Source organism: Oncorhynchus kisutch, linkage group LG13, assembly GCF_002021735.2.
Source record: "Oncorhynchus kisutch isolate 150728-3 linkage group LG13, Okis_V2, whole genome shotgun sequence".
Classification (NCBI taxonomy): Eukaryota; Metazoa; Chordata; class Actinopteri; order Salmoniformes; family Salmonidae; genus Oncorhynchus; species Oncorhynchus kisutch.
Window position 1 is genome coordinate 38,512,434 of NC_034186.2, and position 22,148 is coordinate 38,534,581.

Here is a 22,148-nt window from a genome sequence, read left to right on the forward strand (position 1 = left end):
ACATACAAATACACACAGCTGGTCGACGTTCAGAACCTGTAGATGTAAGAACGAGTGGGAGACCACAAAAGAGCAGAAAAGAGAGTAGAGACAGCACCTTGAGGTCATTGTCCCCAGCAGCGTGACGTCTGTGTCGTCCCTTCTTGCCGACGTCTCCGTTGATCTTACATTCGTAGCAGGCCTCTGGAGACAGACTGTCCTCATCGTCTCCCTCTGAGCTATACTGATCCTGGAAGCCCTGGCCCGTTATACAATGACTGGGGAGTCAACAGAGAGATATAGACGTCAGGGCATACTACTCACATTTATCCACATTTATAAACCGTGTGGTTCGAGCCCTGAATGCTGATTGGCTGAAAGCCATGGAATATCTGACCGTATACCACGGGTATGACCAAAAATTATTTTTTTACTGTTCCAATTACGTTGGTAACCAGTTTATAGTAGCAATAAGCCACCTCGGGGGGGGGGGGGGGGGGGGGGGGGGGTATGGCCAATATATCACGGCTGAGGGCTGTATCCAGACACTCCGTGTTGCATCGTGCATAAGAACAGCCCTTAGCCATGGTATGTTGGCCATATACCACACACCTCCTCAGGCCTTAATTATAACACAGAGAGATAGTCTTTCTTGTGGAGATAATAAGAGTTAGACCGCTGGTACAGTGCTGTGTGGTATGAGGGTGTTGTTCCTACTGGTTTCAAATACATTTTTGTGCTGCGACCAACCTAAAGCTTTTGAAGTCTTTTTGAAGTAAAAAATAAATACATATCTTGACCCAATAAGTGATTAAAAAACCAACGCTTGTAACCAAGACGCTGCTTTGAGCCATTAACCCGTAAGAAATCAGCAACAACCCATCAGTGGGTACGCCTGACACCATTTGGGAAACCACTCACCCCTGTCCAGCCCACTCACCCCTGTCCAGCCCACTCACCCCTGTCCAGCCCACTCACCCCTGTCCAGCCCACTCACCCCTGTCCAGCCCACTCACCCCTGTCCAGCCCACTCACCCCTGTCCAGCCCACTCACGCCTGTCCATCACACTCACCCCTGACCAGCCCACTCACCCCTGACCAGCCCACTCACCCCTGTCCAGCCCACTCACCCCTGACCAGCCCACTCACCCCTGACCAGCCCACTCACCCTTGTCCAGCCCACTCACCCCTGTCTAGCCCACTCACCCCTGTCCAGCCCACTCACCCCTGTCCAGCCCTGTAGTAACCTCCAGGACAGCCACACAGGTATCCTCCGTCTGTGTTGGAGCAGCCGAAGCTGCAGGGGTTACTGCCCATGGAACACTCATTGACATCCTGGCAGCCGCCCCCTCCCTGTTCAAAGTCAAAGCCGGACGGACACAAACACTTAAAGCTGCCCAGGGTGTTGTAGCAGGAGGCCGAGCCACACACAGACGCACCCGAACACTCATTCTCATCTACAGGAAGGGGAGGGAGGGAGAGAGCGAGAGAGAGTCAAAAATGAGTAAAACACCAACCTAAGCACATTGTGCACAGACTGCCCACGGTATCACATTTTGTTCTACCTTTCATTTGTCTTTCTCATTGACGAGGATACTTGGTAAGTTAGGTCCTGAATCTCCATTGAGGATATGACACACAGAGCACAGCGCCTATGTCCTCAATACCGGTCAGTGACATATCTTGTGGCCGTATGCACCGGTTGAATCAAAATGGGTTTAAGTAAGTGACTGGTGCCTGTCTGTCCCACTCACCCACACACTGGTTCCACTGGTAGTGTTGTACATAGCCCTGAGGACAGCCACAGCGGAAACCTCCCATCATGTTCTGACACCCGTGCTGACAGCGATGGTTACTGCCACACTCATCCACGTCTGAAAGAGAAGTCACAGACATGGGGGGGGGGGGGGTAGACATTAGAAAATATATTTTTTGGGGGGCAAAAACTAGCAGAAGTGGGTGGTGTGTTATGCGTGTGTGCTTATGACGGGGAGCGGTGTGTGTGTGCGTCGGGTCCTCACCTTCACACTCCAGGCCAGTGGTGTCCAGAGAGAAGCCTTTCCCACAGTCACAGTTGAAGCTGCCGGGAGTGTTGACACAGGAAGCCCTGGAGCCACACACACTGTTCTGCCCATTACACTCATTGTTGTCTGCGAGAGATGAAGATACACATTCCTGAGATTTCGTTCAAAACCATTCAACAACCCAGTTTTAAGTCTAAAGAGTTCTTGGACTTTTCTAGGAAGTAGAATTGTCCTAAACAAAGTGTGTATTTGGCTCATGGCCCCTCACCGATGCAGGCGGTTTGGTGCTGGGTGAAGCCTGCAGGACACTTGCAGGTGAAACCGCCGATGGTGTTGACACACAGGAACTGACAGTTGTGCTGCTTGGTGGAACACTCATCCAGATCTGGAGTAGAAATATGGATTGGTTGATAAACGGTGAAGAAAGCAAGTATACTGGATGTAATTGAAAGTACCAGTTGGCATGTTAGACAATTCAGATAGAGGGATCATGTGGAAATGGGAACTCGTGTTTCAGTATTTATCAGACTGGTCATGAAGGCTGTGCGTGTGGCCAGGAGCAGGGTCCCCCCACCTTTGCAGGTCTTTCCGTCAGGCTGCATAGTGTATCCTCTGGGGCAGGAGCACAGGTAGCTGCCCTCTGTGTTCTTACACAGGAAGTTACAGGGCTTGGGAGACGCGGAACACTCATCCATATCTGAAACGCCACAGACAGTGGTGAGTAATAAGGTCAGAATGAGAGCAATTTCTACCCCGCAGCCAGGATGGTTTGGTCCAAGGCCCGGTAAGAAAGAAAGAAAGAAAGAAAGAGAGAAAGAAAGAAAGAAAGAGAGAAAGAAAGAGAGAAAGAAAGAGAGAGAGAAAGAAAGAGAGAGAGAGAGAGAGAGAGAGAGAGAGAGAGAGAGAGATGGGTCATACCAATGCAGGAGGTGCTGGTGAAGTCGGTGGTATAACCCACGTTGCAGTGGCAGCGGAACGATCCGATGGTGTTGATGCACTGGCCGTTCTTACACAGGTCTGGCATCACCGTGCACTCATTGATGTCTGCAACAACAGCGGGCGGGGGTGTCAGATACACACGTACACACACAGCCCTCGTACCTCTCTCATCCCTTTCTCCATTCCACGCTCCGTTACCATCTCCTCTCCCCCTCCCTCAACCCCTGTCTCACGTCCTCTCCTCTAGCTAACCTCTGCCGTCGGTGGTGTACCCGGGTCCCAGTGGGCACATCCTCTTGTACTGCACGGTGCCAGGCAGTGGGCAGAGCTCACACTGGGGTCCCCAGCCGCGCCCAAGATTGCAGCAGCACTCCGATTTGGTGACACTGTTCCTGTTGGTGGAGCCCTGCTGACACATAGTCTGGAGCACCTCGGTGAAACAGAAGCCCTGTCGGTTATCTGTAGGGGTGGAGGGAGGGGTAAGAAGGACAGGGGGAGAGAGGGAGAGATGAGTCCGCAATTTACAGGAGCCGCATATCAAGTATGTGTGAGGAAGGGGTGATACAGTCTTTTGTGCTTTGGTTTTGATGCGGCTGCATTGACATTGCGTGGATGGGTTGTGCATCCTTCTGCAGAGTCCTCTGTGGTGATATTCTCACCGATACAGTCCGTTCCGGTGGAGCTGGGCTGGAAGCCCTCGTTGCACACACAGCGGTAGCTGCCCACTGTGTTCTCACAGCGCCCGTTCTTACAGACGCCAGGCTTCGCGCGACACTCATTCAGGTCTGCCAGGGGGAGGAGGATGAGAGGAAAAGGAGGAGCGGACGAAGGAGAAGATGGGAAAAGATGAGAGTTTAGAACAGTGTGACATAAAATGGAATCACTTTCAAGAAGTGATTTCTCTCCTGCAGAGTGTGTGTATTTGTTTGGGTGTGTGAGTGAGTGAGTGAGTGAGTGAGTGAGTGAGTGAGTGAGTGAGTGAGTGAGTGAGTGAGTGAGTGAGTGAGTGAGTGAGAGAGAGAGAGAGAGAGAGAGTGTGTGTGTGTGACTCACCCATGCAGCCATCTCCGTCAGGTCTGTGCTGCATGCCAGGGGGGCAGATACACATGAAAGTGCCAATCAGGTTCTTACAGGACATGCCCTTGGACTCACAGTCATCCAGCCCCTCCGAACACTCATCCTGGTCTGGAGAGAGGGAGAGAGGGAGAGAGAGAGAGAAAGAGAGAGAAAGAGAGAAATAGAGAGAGAGAGAGACAGAGAGGGGAGGGAGAGAGAAAAAGCAAGTTAGAGAGAGAGAGACGAGGAGAGGAAATGTTTAAAGAAAAATAGACAAAGATGTCTACTGATCCATTTGACCAATAAGAAGCGGGGAAAAAACAAATGACTAAAACAGATGAATGATTATACTGTAACGAACAGTATGTTCATAATCCAGCCATGAATCAAGTTCACTGTAAAACTGCCATCTCTAAAGCACGACCATAGAAAACCAGCCGGGTGAATTTACGATGATAAACTAACTTCACTTTAACACAGCTGTATAATAGCTACCCCACATGGCTTAGTCTTACTCAGGGTTTTCATATGACTGCTGATAAAGGGAGAGAGTCCTGAGAGAGAGAGAGAGAGAGAGAGAGAGAGAGAGAGAGAGAGAGAGAGAGAGAAAAGGCTCATGTGGAGGGAGAGAGACAGACAGAGAAAGAGAGACACAGAGAGAGACAGAGACTCCTGTGTGGAGGGAGGTTATGCCGCGTCCCCTCACCTCTGCACATGCGGTGGTCGTCTCGCAGCACGTAGCCCGAGGGACACATGCACTCGTAGGAACCAAAAGTATTGACACAGCGGAAGGCACACAGCAGGGGGTTCAGAGAGCACTCGTTGATATCTGGGGAGAGAGAGATGAGTACATGAGCATTCTGTCATACAAGAATAATTGTACAATCGGACGGTATATCATCATAAGGGTTTGTAATTTCCCAGGTGAAAGGTCACGGGTGTGTGTTTGTATGATGTTACATACCTTCACAGGTCATCATGGAGCCAGGTTCGAAGCCTTCATGACAGGAGCACTCAAAACCTCCCGCCACATTAGTACAGGTCCCATTACCACAGGGGTTTCCTATAGAGCACTCATCAGTGTCTGGGGAGGGAGAGGAGGGAGGGAGAGGAGGGAGGAGGGAGGAGGGAGAGGAGGGAGAGGAGGGAGGAGGGAGAGGAGGGAGGAGGGGAAGGAGGAGGGAGAGGAGGGAGGAGGGGAAGGGTGATCATGTAAATGAATTTGTCCTCAGGTTTGTTGACTTCTGACAAGAATGTAATCTTGAAGGAAAGTAAATCTAATCCTCCTCATCATCATTATCACCACCAATAAAGGTCAGCTCACCAACACAGTTGACCCCGGTATAGTCCAGGTTGAAGCCAAAGGGACACTCGCAGCGGAACGATCCGTCCGTGTTGATACAGGCACCGTTCCCACAGACGCCTGGGTTGTCCAGACACTCGTTCATATCTACAGAAAGACAGATGAGGACAGTTTATTGTCCAGACACTCGTTCATGTCTACAGAAAAACAGATGAGGACAGTTTATTGTCCAGACACTCGTTCATGTCTACAGAAAGACAGATGAGGACAGTTTATTGTCCAGACACTCGTTCATATCTACAGAAAGACAGATGAGGACAGTTTATTGTCCAGACACTCGTTCATGTCTACAGAAAGACAGATGAGGACAGTTTATTGTCCAGACACTCGTTCATGTCTACAGAAAGACAGATGAGGACAGTTTATTGTCCAGACACTCGTTCATGTCTACAGAAAGACAGATGAGGACAGTTTATTGTCCAGATATGTTTGACATCTGGTCATCAGAGAGCTGATTCAGTTGAGGGGTTGATATGTCTGGGGTTGGCCCAGTCGTGCCACTTGTCACTCACCCTCACGGGTTTCCCCAAGTCCAGGCAGGGATCCATGGCCGTAGGGACACAGGCTTTTAAAGGACGCTGGAGACACAAGGAGACGTTAGACGTTAAATGTACACACACACTGACAGGACAGGATCCAGTAGGCTTAGTTCTCATCAACTGGCTTGTGTTGAGGAATATGTTATCATAACAAACTTTGAATGGAAAAATACTGGAAGTGAGGTGTGTGTGTGTGTGTGTGTGTGTGTGGAACGTGTGTGTCGTGCGCGCGACTCACCCTCGCTATCGTGTGGGCACAGCTCGCACGGGTCTCCCCAGCCCTCGCCTGGCATCTTGCTGCAGCAGCACTTGGCCTTGGTGGTGTTGAAGGCCTTGGGCACAGAACACTTGCCTGACTCGAAGCGGGTGAAACAGAAGCTCTCTCTGGTATCTGTCATACAGAGTGGGTTGGGGGAGAAAAACACAGTCAGGTGGATATAACAGACAATAGACTCCCAATAGTGGGTCTGCTGGGAAGGACAGAGGTGCTGTGATTTCTAACACATCTGTTACTTGGCCATTTAATGACTACTGTAACGTACAGTTCTCTCTCTCTCTCACCAAAACAGCGGCGCCCATTGTCCGACAGGACAAAGCCATTCTGGCAGATACACTGGAAACTTCCTGGGGTGTTGGTGCACGTGCCAAACTGGCAGATATTGGGCTCCACCTCACACTCGTTGATATCTGGAAGAGAAAGTGAGCGACCGACAGGGATGAGAGGCGGAAGAGGGAATGAGTGCAAAATCACGGCAAACTCTAAGGCCAGATGGTGTTGCTGCAACAAGGCTATAAGGCTGTTACACAGCGTGTGGTGTGGGTGTGTGTTGGGCCAGAAGGCAGGGTCACTGCAGGTCGTTGACACCCTGATGTGTAGGTGGGGGCGTGTGCTGGCTCTATCTGTGTGAGCAGGTGGGATCAGAATGTGCAGAGGTAATGAAGTCATGTTCTCTGTGGTAGCTATTCAGTGTGTGTGAACTTGCGTCAAAGTTAATGGTCTCTTTCACCTCCAATAGTTAAGGGCGCGACGGAGTGTGTGTTTGTGTGTGTGTGTGTGTGTAGGGCTCCTACCTATACACTGGTCGTTCTGGACCTCGTATCCAGTTGGGCAGATACAGCGGAACGACCCGTCCAGGTTCTGACAGGTTCCAGGAGAGCAGGTACCAGGAAGACTCACACACTCATTGATATCTAAGGAAGAACATTGTTTGATTATACAGTACGCCTCCATGAAAACACATTATACACCCCAAGACATACATCAAACACTTCCAAATACTTGATTTAGCTTGGGGTTTGCACTTTGGGGACCGTTGCATTGGCTCCATTGTACCAGGCTAACTAAATCAAGCATGAATCAAATATTTGAAAGTATACGACAAATGTACTTGAGCCAGGTTTAGAGTTGCTAGGGTGTTGACGTTGCTTACCGACACAGTTTTTTCCGTCTGGGGTGAGTTCGTAGCCATCCTGACAGAGACACTGGAAGGATCCCAGGCTGTTGATACACTGGCCGTTCCTACACACCTGACCCACCAACGCACTGCACTCATCGATGTCTGGAGGGGGAAATGGAGAGAGTTCATATTTATTCAAAATATGCTACTCGAAAGAATCCCTTTTAACATTTCGACTGAACTACTGTCGCCATAGTGCTATTTTCCAGGATGAGATACCTCGGGATGTCATACGTACGTACCCATGCAGTCATTGTTGTGCGTGAGCTCGAATCCAGGGAAGCAGAGACAGTTGTAGGAGCCCACTGTGTTCTTACAGGTTCCGTTCCCACACGGCTGTCTGTCACACTCGTCGATATCTGAGACGGGAGCGAGACCAGGGGGTGAGACAGAGGTGAGATGATTGAAAAACTAACTGTAGAGTGTCTACTGTGTGGTAAGTCTATTGAGTTTACTAGGACTCTTTACTCACCCATGCACATTGTCTGGTCAGCGGTGGCCTTGAAGCCGTTGTGGCAGAGACAACGGTAGCTGCCCTGGGTGTCGATACACTCTCCGTGGCTACACACGTTAGGGATCTCCTGGCACTCGTTGCGGTCTACACACACACAGGGAGAGAAGATACACACCTTTTTAGTTGATTTAAAATAAACGATCTAACCAGGAAGTTCCATTGAGATCATAAATATACACTGAGTACACAAAGTATTTCCATCACATACACTGACCAGGTGAATCCAGGTGAAAGCTATGATCCCTTATTGATGTCACTTGTTAAATCCACTCAGAGTAGATGAAGGGGAGGAGACAGGTTAAAGAAGGCTTTTTAAGCCTTGAGACAATTGAGACATGGATTGTGTATGTGTGCTATTCAGAGGGTGAACGGGCAAGACAACATATTTAAGTGCCTTTGAACGGGGTATGATAGTAGGGGAGATGAAATACATTACTATTGATCATCTCAGTGTGTTTTCCCATTGACTAATAAACCATCTAACTCTGAAAACAATTCTCTCTCAACAGGGTAACACACCGTAGTACATTTCACTTATAAACTATCAACATAATCTCATCCCCCCCCTTTTGTTCTGAGATGGTAAATCCTCGCGGCCCCCGGGCACAGAGTTGGGACTCACCCACGCAGGCCCCGCTGGGGGACAGCTTGAAGCCTGGTGAGCACTCGCAGCGGTAGTTCCCTGGGAAGTTGATACAGTTGGCGTTGCGTTGGCACAGGTTGTCTCCGCTGTTACACTCGTCAATATCTGGAGGGAATGAAAAACAAGAGCGGGCAGCGACCATCAGTCACAGTGGTCATAACTGTCTAGTAAAAGCCCAGTGTGAGGTAATGCAGAGGCTGAGGAGGGCCAAACAGAACAGTGCCAGACTGGCTGGGGTTCAGTTCCTCAGTGCTTTAGCGTGATTTAGGTCCCCTGGACTGGCAGACCCTGGCATTAGGCCCCTACAGGGCCAGTATACTCTGCTGTCTGTCTTCACAATTCATGTGAGAGAGAGAGGGCAGCATTAACTTTACTGCTTATTAAGTGTGTGTGTGTGGATGTGCGTGTGTGTGTGGGTACATTTGGTTTGAGGGCCACATAAAGTGTGTACGTATGTCTATATGAGGGAATGTTTACGATCGTTTTTTTTTATGAGAAGGAAAAAGGTGATGATTGTGTGTGTGTGTGTGTGTGTGTGTGTGTGTGTCTGAGCCTTACCTTCACAGATGAGCAGTATATTGTTGTAGCTGAAGCCCATGGGACATTCACAGCGGAAGCTTCCTATCTGGTTGATACACGCTCCGTTTGCACATATCCCCGGAATCTCTCGACACTCATCAATATCTAGCGAACAACACAGCAACAGCTCTGTTAGAAGTCATTCACTCACAAAGCTACTCCATAAAGCCACTATATAATAGCACCGTATCATATTTGATTATTATTGTTCTACAGTAGTACCACATAATAACATAATGATTATAGTATCTATCGGTTTTGGCAGTTCAGCAGTTTCTGTTCTGAACAAGCAGTAGGCCAGAATGACCTATTTGACCTACTGATGACCTTACCGATGGGCTTGCCTGTGTGGATGTCTATGATGAACCCAGGAGCCTGGTTCCCACACAGTACCTGGTACTCCGCTGTGGCAGAGAGGACAAAACGACGGCGTGAACTTAGGCACCAAGAACACACCGTATTTAGAGGCTGTCATGAAAGAGTTGGATGTAAGTGTGTCTATGAGTGTGTGTATGTGTGTGTTTATACGAGTGTCTTATGTTCCAGCTCACAGGTGACAGGGGTAGGGCAGGCTTCACAGGGCTTGTTCCAGGCTTTGCCCACGTTGTAGGCACAGCAGCACATCTTCTTGGTCATGTTGAACGACAGCTCGTTCTCACACGTGTCGTTAAAGTTGCGGTAACACACGCTCTTCCTCATGTCTGTGATGTCAGCAGAGACGGGGGTTGAGAATGACTCATCATAAATACACAACTCATTAACTGTTTGTAAACCGTTACTAAACTGTTTGTATGTTTATTCACACACACGCACACACACACACACACCCACACACACACACCCACACCCACACCCACACACACACACACACACACACACACACACCAACACACGCACCCACACCCAGTCAAAAGTTTGGACACACCTACTTACTTATTCAAGGGTTTTTCTTTATTTGGACTATTTTCTACATTGTAGAATAATAGTGAAGACATCAAAACTATGAAATAACGCATGGAATCATGTAGCAACCAAAACAGTGTTATACAAATAGCCACCCTTTGCCTTGATTACAGCTTTGCAGACTTTTGGAATTCTCTAAACCAGCTTCATGAGGTAGTCTTCAATTAACATGTTCATTTTCTTTGTTTCTTAATGATTTTGAGCCAATCAGTTGTGATGTGACACGGTAGGGGTGGTATACAGAAAATAGCCCTATTTGTTAAAATGCCAAGTCTATATTATGGCAATAACATCTCAAATAAGCAAAGAGAAATGACAGAAATGACAGACATGAAGGTCAGTCAATCTGGAAAATTTCACGAACTTTTAAAGTTTCTTCAAGTGCAGTCGCAAAAACCATCAAGCGCTGTGATGAAACTGTCTCTCATGAGGACTGCCACAGGAAAGGAAGACCCAGAGTTACCTCTGCTGCAGAGGATAAGTCCATTAGAGTTACCAGCTTCAGAAATTGCAGCCCAAATAAATGCTTCACAGAGTTCAAGTAACAGACACATCTCAACATCAACTGTTCAGAGGAGACAGGCCTTCATGGTCAAATTGCTGCAAAGAAACCACTACTAAAGGACACCAATAAGAAGAAGAGACTTGCTTGGGCCAAGAAACAAGAGCAATGGACATGAGACTAGGGGAAATCTGTCCTTTGGTCTGAAGATTTTTGGTTCCAACCACTGTGTCTTTGTGAGACGCAGAGTAGATGAACAGGTGATCTCTGCATGTGTGGCTCCACTGTGAAGCAAGGAGGAGGAGGTGTGATGGTGCTTTGCTGGTGACACTGTCTGTGACTTATTTAGAATTCAAGGAACACTTAAACAGCATGGCTACCACAGCATTCTGCAGCAATATGCCATCCAATCTGATTTGCGTTTTATGGGACTATCATTTGTTTTTCAACTGGGCAAGGACCCAAAACACACCTCCAGGCTGTGTAAGGCCTATTTGACCAAGAAGGAGAGTGATGGAGTGCTGCATCAGATGACCTGGCCTCCACAATCATCTGACCTCAACCCAATTGAGATGGTTTGGGGTGAGTTGGGCTGCAGAGTGAAGGAAAATCAGCCAACAAGTGCTGAGCATATGTGGGAAGTCCTTCAAGAAAAGCATTCCTCATGAAGCTTGTTGAGAGAATGCCAAGAGTGTGCAAAGCTGTCATCAAGGCAAAGGGTGGCTACTTTGAAGAATCTAAAATCGATTTTGATTTGTTTAACACTTTGTTGGTTACTACATGATTCCATATGTGTCATTTGATAGTTTTGATGTCTTCACTATTAAAATAGTAAAAATAAAGAAAAACCCTTGAATGAGTAGGTGTGTCTAAACTTTTGACTGTTTACTGTACATATCATTTAGTAAGTACCACCCAGTGTGGTCTGACTCACCCATGCAGTTGTTTCCTCCGTTGACCTGCATGTACTCAGGAGGACACACGCAGGTGTAGTTCCCCAACGTGTTGTAGCAGGTACCAGGGCCACAGATTCCAATGTGGGCTGTGCACTCATCAATATCTACACACACAAACACAGAATACACATGGTTACACACAGTACTGTCTTTGATTATCTTTGATTTAGGCGGTCAACTGAATCAGATGAATACTGGGAAAGTCCGGAGAAAGACCTCATTTGACCCTTCTGTGACCTTTCCCCTCTTACCCTCGCAGATGCGTGTCTCCTCGTTGAGGTAGTAGCCTGCGGGGCACTCACACTGGAAGCTACCGAAGGTGTTGACACAGTTGCCACCCTGGCACAGGCCTGGCAGCTCCTGGCACTCATCAATGTCTGGTGGTGGCAGTGGGAGAAGGAGTCCGGTTTAGTTTGTTGGGACATACTTTTAATAAATACAACGGGATAATAAGATATGGACGAACAGTGTTTACCTTCCAGGATGACAGTGATGGGGTTAGGTCTGAAGCCCTCTCCTCCGGGACACAGTGTCTTGTACTCCGCTACAGACAAAAAAAACAACCCCAAAAAGATCATACCACATTTTCCTCAAAAATACATGTGGAATTGGCCAAGATGTTTCGTTTGTCTACAAAAAGAGCATGTCTGTCATGATTTGGTTCGACCAAGCTTTATAATACGTACTGGAGTTGATGGAGGGGCAGAGTTCACAGGGGTTTCCCCAGGCTCCCCCCAGGGAGCAGCAGCAGGAGGCGCGGGTGACGCCCACGCCGATCTCAGCGCTGCAGGAGATGCCACCGTCGCCACGCGCCAACGTGTCCAGGAAACAGTTGCCCACTCGTGTGTCTGAGATGAGGAGAAAGGAATTATTGTTACACACCCATCAACACTTCCTGCCACTCACTCATTGGCTGAGGAGTCTTCATCTCCATGGCTACCAGACATTAGCATTGCTCTGATGCCAGGTGTCCAGTACTCACCCACACAGCCCACTCCAGTTGGATTGAGCTCAAAGTCCGGAGGGCAGTTACACAGGTAGCTTCCTGGTGTGTTCACACACAAGCCGTTGATGCAGTTCACAGGGTCCGCACATTCGTTAATGTCTGGAACACACGCACGCACACACACACACACACACACACACACACACACACACACACACACACACACACATACACACATACACACACACACACTTTATGACCAACATTAAATAACACACATAGATCCACACATACATGCACTATATGAAAGCTATGCACTTAGACTGAGAGGACTGGAGAAAGCAGAAAGAGCCTTGATAAAGTCACAGACTTGCTGCGGCTGCACATGACAGAGAGATTGAGTGGCACAACGAGGGAATACAAAGTCCAAATTGATGGCGAAATATGAGGGCAGCCAGATTGGCTTGGTCGTGATGCCGTGGCAGAGTTATCAGAGTATGGCAGAGGGTGTGTGCTTCTCACCAGTGCAGTTTCCTCCGCTGCGGTCCAGCTCGTAGCCGTCGTCACACACACACCGGAACATCCCCGGGAGGTTCTGACACGTTCCAAACACACAGATGTTCTGGAAGTTACACTCGTCGATATCTACCGGAGAGAGAGAGAAAGATACGGTCAGTGGCTATGGTCAGAACGATGGTGTGTGTGTGTGTGTGTGTGTGTGTGTGTTATTCTGACCCTGGCAGGCCTTGCTGTCCTCAGTAGGGGTGAAGCCCATCTCACACTCGCAGCGGTAGCCACCCGGAGCGTTCAGACACTGGCCGTTCTCACACAGGTTCACGTTGTCAGCACACTCATCCATATCAGAACAGGAGAAGCCATCCCCATTGAAGCCCTCCTTGCAGGCACAGCGGTAGGAGCCTGGGGTGTTGACACAGTCTGCGTTGAGGTTGCAGTTGTGCTCCTCAGTGGAACACTCATCCACGTCTACAGGGAGAGAGGAGGGTCAAACATAACCAGTTCACTTGGTGTCCGTAGACGAGGCAGCCGCGCAATAACAATTCAAGAACCGATTCTGAGAAGTACTGTAGAGATAAACTACTGTAGACATCTCCGGTTTCTAGAGAGTTAACGAACGTATGGCTCAGTTGGTAGAGCGCGGTGCTTACAATGTCAAAGTTGTGGGTTCGATTCCCACGACCATCCATACCTAAAAATATACGCACGCGTGACTGTAAGTCGCTCGACAAAAGTGTCTGCTAAATTACTTATTTTTTATTTTTCATTTAACAGGCTTTTGTTCCAGCCCAGCACTAGTATACTCACCCACACACTTGATGCCGTCCCCCACCCAGCCGTCACGACAGCGACACTTGAAGCTTCCGGGGACGTTGACGCAGGCAGCATGCATGTCACAGTTATGGGCTCCAATCTCACACTCATCAATATCTAGGAGAAGGAAAAACAGCAGAGAGATAAATGTAGAGACAAGACATGTGAGTGCCTCTCTCATTCTGTCTGTACTCTGGCTTATACCGGGCGTTATCAACAGGAGTAAAAAATGACCAAAGCTTCATGACATCGTCATAACTAAGATAGTGTTTTACAGTAAATAGCCTTACAGTTACAACCAGCGTTTGTGTAGCCCATGGTGTTGTACGGTGTGTATGTGTGTGTGTCTAGCCCATGGTGTTGTACGGTGTGTATGTGTGTGTGTGTGTGTGTCTAGCCCATGGTGTTGTACGGTGTGTATGTGTGTGTGTGTGTGTACACTGTACCTGTGCAGCCGGTGGAGCCCTTCTTGACAAAGTATCCCAGCTGACAGTGACAGATGAAGGATCCCTTGGTGTTCTCACAGTCCCCATGCAGACAGATGTTAGGGTTCAGCTCACACTCGTTCACATCTGATACACACACACAGAGGAACACACACAACACAGAGGAACACACACAGAGGAACAAACACAACACAGAGGAACACACACAACACAATGGAACACACACAGAGGAACACACACAATGGAACACACACAACACAATGGAATACACTCAGAGGAACACACACAATGGAACACACAACACAGAGGAACACACGACACAGAGGAACACACAACACAGAGGAACAAACACACAGAGGAACAAACACAGAGGAACACACACAGAGGAACACACACAGAGGAACATGAGTTAACTGGTCTTGGAGAGGGGACAGAGGGGTAAAATATATGTCTAACAGGTAAGGGTCAAATTAGAGGGATGGGGAGGGAGAGAGGGAGGGAGGGAAGAGAAGAGAAGAGAAGAGAGGGAGAGATGGAGAGAGGGAGAGAGAGAGAGAGAAGGTGAGAGAGAAGGAGAGAGAGAAGGAGAGAGAGATGGAGAGAGATAAGGAGAGAGAGAGATGAGAGATGGAGAGAGCGAGAGAGAGAGAGAGAGAGAGAGAGGAGAGAGAGAGGAGAGAGAGAAGGAGAGAGAGAGATGGAGAGAGAGAGATGGAGAGAGAGAGCGAGGGAGAGAGAGAGAGAGCGAGAGAGAAGGAGAGAGAGAGATGGAGAGAGAGAGCGAGGGAGAGAGAGAGCGAGAGCGAGAGCGAGAGCGAGAGCGAGAGCGAGAGAGAAGGAGAGAGAGCAGGAGAAGAGAACACGGTGTTCATCTCACCAATGCAGGTCCTCATATCCATGGAGGCCATGAATCCGTCGTAGCAGAGACAGCGGTACTCTCCGGGGACGTTGGTACATTGACCCCCGTCACAGATATCAGGGCTGTCCTCGCACTCATCGATGTCTGGACAGGGGAGAGAACGAGTGTGACTGTGTGTTTCTACACTATACTATGTGTGCATGTACAGCACGCGGGTGCATTGCGTTACTGTGTGACTTACCAGCGCAGGTTCTGAGGTCGGGCATGAGAGCGTAGCCCTCACTACAGCTGCACTCGTAGCTGCCCTCTGAGTTGGTACAGTGTGTGTCACAGCCTCCGTTCATGATGGTACACTCATCAATATCTGCAATCAGCCGGGTTACAGGTAAGCATAGACACACACAAACAGACACTCAAACGGTGCTTTTTCTGCTCAAGTTTCAGATGGGACGCTTAGAAATGGTCAACAACCACGGTGCTAACATCCACGAGACAAATGATGACATGTGTCAGTCAGGTGGTCACTCACCCACACAGCCCTGTCTGTCTGGTGTAACCTGGTAGCCCGTGTCACAGGAGCACTGGTAGTTCCCCACCATGTTGACACAGTGGCCGTTCTTACACAGGTTGTTGCTCAGCTGGCACTCGTTCACATCTGGAAACACACCGTGACAGTGACAGTTAGCTTCAATCAAAGGAATTAGCCACCACAGTAGACAACATCATGTAGGAGAGAATAACATTTACTGTCTGGTGAACTTGAACATGTATCCCAGATGACTTGAGGATGATGTAAAACGCCAAAACAGTGATCTAACATGTCTCATATTTTAGGTGATGTAAGGTGTGTGTGTGTGTGCTGTATACTATGCACTGTGCAGTGATATACTGTTTGACTACCTTCGCAGGAGGAGCCGTCGGGGCTCAGCTGGTGTCCGGGGGGACATTCACACTCGTAACTCCCCTCTGTGTTCAGACAGGCGCCTCCTTGACACAGCAGTGTGTTCCTCTCACACTCATCAATATCTGCAGGGGAGAGAGGGAGAGGAAGAAAGGTAAGAGAGAGAGAGGGGAGGGAGGGAGGGAGAGCGAAAAAGGAGAAAGATAGAAGAGAGAGAGGGAGAGAGTGCAACAAGGTCAACATTCAATAATGATCTCGGAGGAAGTTCTCCCACTCTCCCGTCAACTGGAGAGTTATATGTGTGTTCCCCCACTCACCCATGCAGTTCTTCATCATCATGAAGCCGCTCTCGTAGCCCTCGAAGCATTCACACTCGAAGCTGCCGGGGGTGTTCACACAGGTGCCGTGGCCACACAGGTCCGGAGAGATACGACATTCGTCAATATCTGTGGGAGTGGGATGAGAGACAGAGGGAGGAGACAGAGGGAGGAGAGAGAGGGAGGAGAGACAGAAGGAGGAGAGAGAGGGAGGAGAGACAGAGGGAGGAGAGAGAGGGAGGAGAGAGAGGGAGGAGAGAGAGGGATGAGAGACAGAGGGAGGAGAGAGAGGGAGGAGAGAGAGGGAGGAGAGACAGAAGGAGGAGAGACAGAGGGAGGAGAGACAGAAGGAGGAGAGAGAGGGAAGAAAGACAGACAGAAGAGAGACAGAGGGAAGAGAGACAGAGGGAGGAGAGACAGAGGGAGGAGACAGAGGGAGGAGAGAGAGGGAGGAGAGAGAGGGAGGAGACAGAGGGAGGAGAGAGAGGGAGGAGAGACAGGGGGAGGAGACAGAGGGAGGAGAGAGAGGGATGAGAGACAGAGGGAGGAGACAGAGGGAGGAGAGACAGAGGGAGGAGACAGAGGGAGGAGAGATAGGGAGGAGAGACAGGGGGAGGAGACAGAGGGAGGAGAGAGAGGGATGACAGACAGAGGGAGGAGACAGAGGGAGGAGAGACAGAAGGAGGAGAGACAGAAGGAGGAGAGACAGAGGGAGGAGAGACAGAAGGAGGAGAGACAGAGGGAGGAGAGACAGAAGGAGGAGAGACAGAGGGAGGAGAGACAGAGGGAGGAGAGACAGAAGGAGGAGAGACAGAAGGAGGAGAGACAGAGGGAGGAGAGACAGAGGGAGGAGAGACAGAAGGAGGAGAGACAGAGGGAGGAGAGACAGAAGGAGGAGAGAGGGAGGAGAGACAGAGGGAAGAGAGACAGAGGGAAGAGAGACAGGGGGAAGAGAGACAGAGGGAGGAGAGAGAGGGAGGAGAGACAGAGGGAAGAGAGACAGAGGGAAGAGAGACAGGGGGAAGAGAGACAGAGGGAGGAGAGACAGGGAGGAGAGACAGAGGGAGGAGAGACAGAAGGAGGAGAGAGAGGGAAGAAAGACAGAGGGAGGAGAGAGAGGGAGGAGAGACAGAGGGAGGAGAGACAGAAGGAGGAGAGAGAGGGAGGAGAGACAGAAGGAGGAGAGAGAGGGAAGAAAGACAGAGGGAAGAGAGACAGAGGGAAGAGAGACAGGGGGAAGAGAGACAGGGGGAAGAGAGACAGGGGGAAGAGAGACAGGGGGAAGAGAGACAGGGGGAAGAGAGACAGAGGAAAGAGAGACAGGGGGAAGAGAGACAGGGGGAAGAGAGACAGAGGGAAGAGAGACAGAGGGAAGAGAGACAGAGGGAAGAGAGACAGAGGGAAGAGAGACAGGGGGAAGAGAGAGAGGGAAGAGAGAGGAGACAGAGGGAGGAGAGACAGAGGGAAGAGACAGAGGGAAGAGAGAGAGGGAAGAGAGACAGAGGGAAGAGAGACAGAGGGAAGAGAGAGAGGGAGGGGAGGCAGAGGGAAGAGAGACAGGGAAGAGAGAGAGGGAGGGGAGACAGAGGGAAGAGACAGAGGGAAGAGAGAGAGGGAAGAAAGAGAGGGAAGAGAGAGGGAAGAGAGACAGAGGGAAGAGACAGGGAAGAGAGAGAGGGAGGGGAGAGAGACAGGGAAGAGCGAGAGGGAGGAGAGACAGAGGGAAGAGGGACAGGGAAGAGAGAGAGGGAAGAGAGAGAGGGAAGAGAGAGAGGGAAGAGAGAGAGGGAAGAAAGAGAGGGAAGAAAGAGAGGGAAGAGAGAGGGAAGAGAGACAGAGTGAAGAGAGACAGGGAAGAGAGAGAGGGAGGGGAGAGAGGGAAGAATGCACATTACAGAAATATCATATTCAACCTTCATTTACTGATCTCATGAGGAAATTCAGCTGTGTCAACAAACAGTGTTGTCAAGTGAGTTTGTAGCACAAGTTTATTTTATGACCCTAAAACTTGCTCAAATACTTCAGAAATCTTATACAAAGATACTTACTAAAAGATACACATTTCTCCGTAATTAGTTAAGATGCTTTTTTATTGTAAAAAAAAACAAACATGCTTTCTCTCTCTCGTACCGGTGCAGTTCCTCTCCTCCATGTTGAGGGCGAAGCCGCTGTTGCAGCGACACTTGAAGCTGCCGATGGTGTTGCGACACGTTCCGTGAGAACACAGGCCGCTGAACACCTTACACTCATTCACATCTGCAGGAGAAGAACAGAACAGAATAGTGCCAAGGGTCAGGGGTGAACTGTGTATGGAATTCACATGAAATTGACCTGCTATTTTTCCAAATCTAATCCAGTAATGATTTTTCTCAAAATACATTTCTAGTTGTTTAGATGTGATGCTGTGGACGGCTGGCACCTGTACATTTGATCATTTGACTTGCTCTTTGTAGCTCCTCAGTCTAGTTGGGATAGACCCTAAATGTGTAAATGACACTAAAAAAAAAGTCTACTGACATTCCGACAAGGAAAACGGGACAATGAGTGATTGTCCCTACCTTTGTAAAAGGGTCTGCCAGTCAGGATGTCTCCTCGGTTGGCGAAGCCTGGTCCTCGGGGGCAGATGGCCTTGTTCTCCGGGGTTCCCGCCTTGGGACACTCCTCACAGTCGATGCCCCATGCCGCACCCACCGAGCAGCAGCACATGTCCACGCGGTAGCGCCCGGGCAGCGGCTCGCCACACTCATCCTCGTGCCACTTCATGTAGCACTGCTCGCTGCGCACGTCTGAGGGACGGACAGATGGACGGAGATACAGTACTGTTGACCACACAGTAGGCTCAAGATGCTAATATTTTTGGTGACCGCATTTGCGTGACGAATTTGCTTGTTTATCAAGGTTTACGTCGGTTACGGTCTTGTCTTACCCACGCAGGTGCGTCCACTCCCGTCCAGGGTGAGACCCTCAGCACACTCACAGAGGAAGGAGCCCTGGGTGTTGACACAACGCCCGTTGGTACACACCCCCGGGAACACCTCACACTCATTGATGTCTGGAGGGAGGGGGGGGGGGTCGGGGGTTATTAAAGGAATGACTGTACTGTATGACTCATAGGGAGGGAGTGGAATACCACAGGGAGGGAGACAGAGGGTCATTATGACTGTCAGAATGTCTGCTACCAACATAATGGATAATAGACAGTAGCAGCAGTGTGTGTGTCGGGGTCAATGTGTGTTTTACCTTCACAATTGACTCCCTTCATACGAGCGAACCCTCTGGAACAGGCAGTGTCTGTGGAGAGAGACATCAGTTACCGTACACACCTCAGTATCTTCATTAGGAGTGCGTTTGTCTACAGGTCTGTTTGTGTGCGTACTGACCGATCTCGCAGCGTTCACACGGACTGCCCCAGGCGGCTCCCAGCGTAGAGCAGCACTCAGACTTGAGTGTGGCGCCGTTGATGTTGACCTCACAGCGGCCATCTTGGATATTCAGCCAGCACGTTCCTTTCATGCTGTCTGTAGAGGGAGGAAGGGGGAGAGAGAGAGAGAGAGAGAGAAGGAAGAGAAAGGGAGGAGAGAGGGAGAGGGAAAAAAAAGAGAGAGAGAATGTCGGTAAGTGAAGGCAATCAAGAGAACCCTGCCAAGAAAAGGCCCTTCAATTCAAATGTACTGTGACGCATCAACACACATACACACATCTCTCATTGATATACTACATTAATTCCAAGCACAACACTACAGGCAGTGGTTAGTAACTAACTACAGGTGTCCCTTTCAACAGCTGCTTATACCAAGACACATGCATCAATGACTTTAATAATTTGCTATGGCACTCCTAATGGACTGAGAGCATAGTCATAACAAACGGGATGTGCATTTTCTCTCCCGAGACCATGAACCCAAAAACTCCACCACAATTTACATTCTTGCCGCCGAGCGATGACTTTGAAGCAAATATATGACTCTGCTTTGAAAATAAAACGGCTCTATATTTTAAAGTACAGGAATCTATCAGACTGACAAGGCCGGCTCACATTGGTATTTATTCGAATGACTCATCCCAGATTCCATCTGTAGATGGATGTTCAGATGCGTCTGGACATGCTCCCAAAGCTGACATCGACTTGTTTATTTAGTGGTATAAACCTTCTAAAACGCCTATTAGGCTCGAAACCTTGGCTCACATCCCACTCCTTACTCTGACTGTCTATATGATGATTCTCTGACAGAAGTTTGCCTCAGGACCCCGTTGTTTAAAAAAAGAAATTTGGGTCCAATTTTAAGTCGGCCAGTTATGACAGACGCCTCGGCCTCTTACCCACGCAGATGGTGTTGGTGGAGTCCAGCTTGCTGCCGTGAGAACACTCGCAGTTGAAGGACCCGGCGATGTTGCGGCAGATTCCGTTGACACACGGGCTGGAGTCACACTCGTTGATATCTGAAACACATGGACCAGAGCAGGGTTAGGTATGGCAGTGCAGAGCCAGGTAAATGGCCATCCTTAACATCTAGACAGGCTTTTACTTCAACAATGTTGGCAAATGGCTGACAGATAGCCAGAGAGGAGGAGAGGCCGGTTTTATGACACCTCGCGCCAATCGTAAATCTTATGCAGCAGAGAACCCTCTCCTGTTCTTCAGTACCAACCAAAGGAATGCCTTTGTCCTCCAGGAAAATTTCGCTGCCAAAACCATAATGTCCAAAAAAAGTGAACATTGGAACAATATTTCTAAGATAGGAATGTTAAGAATGGTCAGTGGGGATCTAAAGAATAATCATGTCATATTGCTTTTCATTTTGTGATGTTATTAAAAACTGTATGAACCAAATATTGTAACTTAGGAAGGAAACACATTCAAGTTGTCAAGTTTCCATCCAATATGATGCTAATACAATATGAAGAACGATGAAACTATCTTTGTTAAGATAGGAAGGTGATTTTAGTTTTCGAACAAGATCATAGTTTTCATGTCCGTTGCACATTAACTAAGCCACACCCCAAATGAGGTCAGAAGAGCGTGTCAGTGTGATGGAACCGCTCTTTTCGACCAGAGTGCTTAAAAGGACTCGCTAAGAATTAACATACCAGACCAGCAGACGTGAAGCGTGAGTTAAATGTTACAAATGGTTGAAACTCTAAGACCAGAAAGCGTGCAGCTGTGGCTACACATTGAAATGGTTAGAAACTCTGAAACTCTCAACACAAGGTGAAGAAAATAACCTCACTAGACCCACTACACATTGACAGTCTGCAGCTGTGCATGTAAAGGGGTCTAGAACTTTGACTATCTACCCGAGGAAGAAAAGAGGTGAGAAGCTCACCTCAGACAATCACTGGTGAATCATTGAAGCCACAGACAACTATGAAGGACAATGTGACCTCTGGTGGACAATCAGAGCATTACACCCATCGACCCATTCCCCATAGAAGGATAGATTGGTTTCAACCGAGATAGACATCTAACTTACACGTAAATACATTGCATTTCTTACCCAATCAGGCGGCAACTCATGTGTAAGAAATAGGATTAATGTGAGAACAGTCCTAGAATGTATCCATAATAAATGTTCCTTTCTCTATCTCTCTCTTTTCCCACACCCTCTCTATTGTGTAACAAGCCGTCATATCTTCTCAGTCTACGAGGAACTTTTGGCTCATGTAAGTGTGTATGTGCATTCTGTGTTATTATTTAGTTAGTTAGTAAATAAATCCTTAAATCAAACGGTGTAGAACTGAATAATCAGAAAATCCTGGGGTTCTTGCGGATTCAAGAAGTCTGCCACGTTCAGAATGAGACTGATATGAGGTAATGATTAATAAGTGACTGTTATCG

At 48.7% G+C, this 22,148-nt stretch overlaps 1 protein-coding gene across 3 annotated transcripts in view; it reads right to left on the bottom strand.

Annotated features, from left to right (window-relative positions):
* Positions 1-22,148, bottom strand: part of LOC109902959 (fibrillin-2) — a 116,388-nt gene that overhangs the window by 3,324 nt on the left and 90,916 nt on the right. For all 3 annotated transcript variants that reach the window (XM_031786185.1, XM_031786188.1, XM_031786187.1), the window contains exons 20-63: positions 20,633-20,752; positions 19,693-19,830; positions 19,553-19,603; positions 19,239-19,364; positions 18,871-19,098; positions 18,443-18,568; positions 16,313-16,441; positions 15,995-16,120; positions 15,624-15,749; positions 15,336-15,458; positions 15,113-15,238; positions 14,236-14,361; positions 13,784-13,906; positions 13,196-13,444; positions 12,983-13,105; positions 12,497-12,619; positions 12,201-12,362; positions 11,990-12,058; positions 11,766-11,891; positions 11,493-11,618; positions 9,645-9,794; positions 9,426-9,497; positions 9,073-9,198; positions 8,494-8,619; positions 7,830-7,955; positions 7,600-7,716; positions 7,331-7,459; positions 6,972-7,091; positions 6,462-6,587; positions 6,139-6,291; positions 5,874-5,939; positions 5,323-5,448; positions 4,963-5,082; positions 4,705-4,827; positions 3,996-4,127; positions 3,602-3,727; positions 3,195-3,401; positions 2,922-3,047; positions 2,578-2,700; positions 2,272-2,388; positions 2,001-2,129; positions 1,734-1,853; positions 1,205-1,436; positions 98-257 (exon numbers count right to left, since the gene is read on the bottom strand). In XM_031786185.1, the coding sequence (XP_031642045.1) occupies positions 98-257; positions 1,205-1,436; positions 1,734-1,853; positions 2,001-2,129; positions 2,272-2,388; positions 2,578-2,700; positions 2,922-3,047; positions 3,195-3,401; positions 3,602-3,727; positions 3,996-4,127; positions 4,705-4,827; positions 4,963-5,082; positions 5,323-5,448; positions 5,874-5,939; positions 6,139-6,291; positions 6,462-6,587; positions 6,972-7,091; positions 7,331-7,459; positions 7,600-7,716; positions 7,830-7,955; positions 8,494-8,619; positions 9,073-9,198; positions 9,426-9,497; positions 9,645-9,794; positions 11,493-11,618; positions 11,766-11,891; positions 11,990-12,058; positions 12,201-12,362; positions 12,497-12,619; positions 12,983-13,105; positions 13,196-13,444; positions 13,784-13,906; positions 14,236-14,361; positions 15,113-15,238; positions 15,336-15,458; positions 15,624-15,749; positions 15,995-16,120; positions 16,313-16,441; positions 18,443-18,568; positions 18,871-19,098; positions 19,239-19,364; positions 19,553-19,603; positions 19,693-19,830; positions 20,633-20,752 (5,798 nt within the window). The remainder of the gene's footprint in view (positions 1-97; positions 258-1,204; positions 1,437-1,733; positions 1,854-2,000; positions 2,130-2,271; positions 2,389-2,577; positions 2,701-2,921; positions 3,048-3,194; positions 3,402-3,601; positions 3,728-3,995; positions 4,128-4,704; positions 4,828-4,962; positions 5,083-5,322; positions 5,449-5,873; positions 5,940-6,138; positions 6,292-6,461; positions 6,588-6,971; positions 7,092-7,330; positions 7,460-7,599; positions 7,717-7,829; positions 7,956-8,493; positions 8,620-9,072; positions 9,199-9,425; positions 9,498-9,644; positions 9,795-11,492; positions 11,619-11,765; positions 11,892-11,989; positions 12,059-12,200; positions 12,363-12,496; positions 12,620-12,982; positions 13,106-13,195; positions 13,445-13,783; positions 13,907-14,235; positions 14,362-15,112; positions 15,239-15,335; positions 15,459-15,623; positions 15,750-15,994; positions 16,121-16,312; positions 16,442-18,442; positions 18,569-18,870; positions 19,099-19,238; positions 19,365-19,552; positions 19,604-19,692; positions 19,831-20,632; positions 20,753-22,148) is intronic.